Source organism: Hydractinia symbiolongicarpus, chromosome 1, assembly GCF_029227915.1.
Source record: "Hydractinia symbiolongicarpus strain clone_291-10 chromosome 1, HSymV2.1, whole genome shotgun sequence".
Lineage (NCBI taxonomy): Eukaryota > Metazoa > Cnidaria > Hydrozoa > Anthoathecata > Hydractiniidae > Hydractinia > Hydractinia symbiolongicarpus.
Window position 1 is genome coordinate 10,273,717 of NC_079875.1, and position 2,950 is coordinate 10,276,666.

At 32.2% G+C, this 2,950-nt stretch overlaps 1 protein-coding gene across 1 annotated transcript; it reads right to left on the bottom strand.

The window, feature by feature from the left end:
* Nucleotides 1-298: 298 nt before the first annotated feature.
* On the bottom strand, nt 299-2,127 carry LOC130637523 (open rectifier potassium channel protein 1-like). Its single transcript, XM_057446936.1, has 2 exons — nt 1,566-2,127; nt 299-1,210 (listed from the first exon to the last, which is right to left on the bottom strand). The coding sequence occupies exons 1-2, from the start codon at nt 1,924-1,926 to the stop codon at nt 711-713; spliced, it is 861 nt and encodes a 286-aa protein (XP_057302919.1). The 5' UTR covers nt 1,927-2,127; the 3' UTR covers nt 299-710.
* Between the last annotated feature and the right edge of the window lie 823 nt (nt 2,128-2,950).

Below are 2,950 nucleotides of genomic sequence, written 5' to 3' on the forward strand. Positions count from 1 at the left end.
CACTCTTCTCTCTAATTATTGTTTTTCTGCTTTTTAATTGGTTTTAAAACTTGACGAAAAATAGAAACCATTTTTAATTTTTATCAGTCGATATTTTTGCTGCAGCGATGAAATTTTGCACATATACTTTTCTACAAAATATTTGATGTCGTAAAAATTGTCTGGTGGAGATTCGCCTTAAAAATCCCAACAAACTGTCAATTTAAGATATTCCCAAAACATTTTTACGAACTTATTCGGTGCTATTTATATCGATGTAGCAAATGGAACTTACAAAAACACAAATCAAAAGCCAGCCTTTTACTCTTTATTTTGTAATGTCCTTTTTTCACTCTTTACAACGAGCGAATATTCAAATTTCCCACATTACGAAATACAATACTAAAATATGACAGAATATGTAGCTAGATAAAAATTGTCCAATTGCGCACCTTGGTGGTGGGCATTTTTTTTTTTTGCAATAAACAAAATTTCCAAGCATTAATCCGAAAAATTACAATTTTCGCACAAAAAAAATCACCTAAAAGACAGCCATCAAAAACGTTTCTTCATCGTTCCTTTCGTTTTGTTTATGGACCTGTTATAACGATCGAACATTTCGTTAAATTAGTCATGGATTGGTGGGTAACTTCGCAGCGTGTTTATAGTGACTCACTTTTCGTTTACTATGTACAGATTTTGCAGAAGCATTCACTGAAAGACTGATGACTTTAAGAGCGAAATAGTTCTTCTTCTTCTTCTTTGTCATTCATAAATACTGCAGTTGCAGTGGTCACTAAGGACACAACCAAACCAAGCCCAACAATAAATAAGAGATTTATTGGGATTATCAAGTGAAGTTTGTCGATGTATTTTCCAAAATCATAATTAAAATCTCCAAATCCAATTGTAGTAAAAGAAATGAACGCAAAATACACAGCATCAATGTAACGCAGATTTTCCGTTTGCTTGAGTGAAACCATCGAAGCGAAAAGTAAAATAACAACGACGGTTATAATTGTTTGAAAAAGAAGCACCTTTAAAAGTAATCGTGTAACTCTAGCTTTACCACAGATCTTTAGTTGGACATACACAATGGAAAATTGCGTAAGAACATTTATTAGCCGTCCAACGTAAGCGTAAGCTGTAACTGCGATGGCAATGCCTGGTATTGCATAGGCGATGGTCAAAAACTTTCCAATATCAGTTAATGGTGCTACATTGCCATATCCTGAATGATAATAAGAAATAAAAAATAAGTAACATAAAAAGAAGAAGAAGAAGAAGAAGAAGAAGAAGAAGAAGAAGAAGAAGAAGAAGAAGAAGAAGAAGAAGAAGAAGAAGAAGAAGAAGAAGAAGAAGAAGAAGAAGAAGAAGAAGAAGAAGAAGAAGAAGAAGAAGAAGAAGAAGAAGAAGAAGAAGAAGAAGAAGAAGAAGAAGAAGAAGAAGAAAAAGAAGAAGAAGAAGAAGAAGAAAAAGAAGAAGAAAAAGAAAAAGAAGAAGAAAAAGAAAAAGAAGAAGAAAAAGAAGAAGAAAAAGAAGAAGAAGAAAAAGAAGAAGAAAAAGAAGAAGAAGGAAATTCTTACCTATGGTAGAGCAAACGGTGAATGTATATTGCCACCATTTATATATTAACTTTTGAGAGAATTCACAAGTCTTTCCTAATGGTTGCTTTTCTTTGTCGCAAATATCTTCTATTTTTTGAAGTAAAGACGAATTAACCCACGCCTGCCGCGTGTTGTTAAATTCTATACAAATATCTTGTACTTTGCTCTGCGTTCTCTCATAATTCTTTCCGATACACTCCTCAAGATAGAGAAATAATGTTGAACCCAAAAGGGTGTAAATCTGTACACCTACATGGAGTAACAACGTTTTTTTAAGATATTTTTTAACTTTCTCTCGGTAATGTTTCTTTACTATACTGATATTGCAATTAGAAGTCATTCTGAAACTTACGCAGCAGGTGTTTCTGTGAATTCGAGTAGTTAGATATTGTTTTTCAGTTTTTTTAAAACTTATTATTCAGCCAGTTGTCATGGAAAAGGCACGTTTTCTTCATAAAAATAATTTAAATATCGCTCATGAATAATTTTAACAAACGAGTTTAAATTTTATAGACTAGAATATTTAAATAATATGCCGCGTTTTATTGAGCTACTGAAAGTTAATTTTTTACACTTGCATTGAATGACGTACATGAAATATTCTTATAGCAAAACAATATTTTGCTAGCACGCTTGGCAAGTGAAGAAATTGAAATTAATTTTTCCCTTTTTTTTGTTATCACAATTTCTGTTTTGTTTATTTTGTAACCATCGTTATAGTACTTTTAAACATTCTTGAGAATTTTTTTTGTTTTACACCCAAATAGTTTTACTTTTAGAATAATTTTTTTATCTCTGTAAGAGTAGGGTATGTTAAGCTCTGTCCACAAACCACAACAAGGAAAACTGTGTTTTTTTTTAGGTTTAGTTAATGCATAATTAATTTACCATTCTCACACACTATTTTCTGCTTCGTCATTATGACACAGGTAAATAAATATTTATTTCGAAGGGTCCTATGCATGAGTAGTCTTCTTACCATAATAAGTGTATCCGTGCTAGATGTAAACAACGATATTTTAACGATACTCCAGGAAAAGTAAGGGAGATGTTAATAGTGAATTTAATTCATTCGTGGTATCCCTTACATGGATTTAAAGAGAGATACATTGGATTCTTTCACGGCAATACGGCTAGTTTTATATACTACTTCTCTTGCGTGATGAGCATGATTGTTTGTTCTTACGGTTCATCCATTTGCCCTTCTAAGGCGTGGCGTTACGGTAAAATTTACTAAATTAAAAAGAATGCAAAAACGGGGGTTATTATCCATTCATGTTAAAGCCACATGACGTTGTAATGGTTAAAAATAATACCCTTTTAGCTTACCTCGGTTTAGCTTGAGCGTGCCGTATCTCACGGAA

Excerpts from the sequence above, each read along its gene's own strand:
- LOC130637523 (XM_057446936.1), bottom strand. The coding sequence starts at position 1,926 with ATGACTTCTAATTGCAATATCAGTATAGTAAAGAAACATTACCGAGAG. Across the intron at positions 1,211-1,565 it reads CACCGTTTGCTCTACCATAG|GATATGGCAATGTAGCACCA; the intron begins GTAAGAATTTCC and ends ATTATCATTCAG.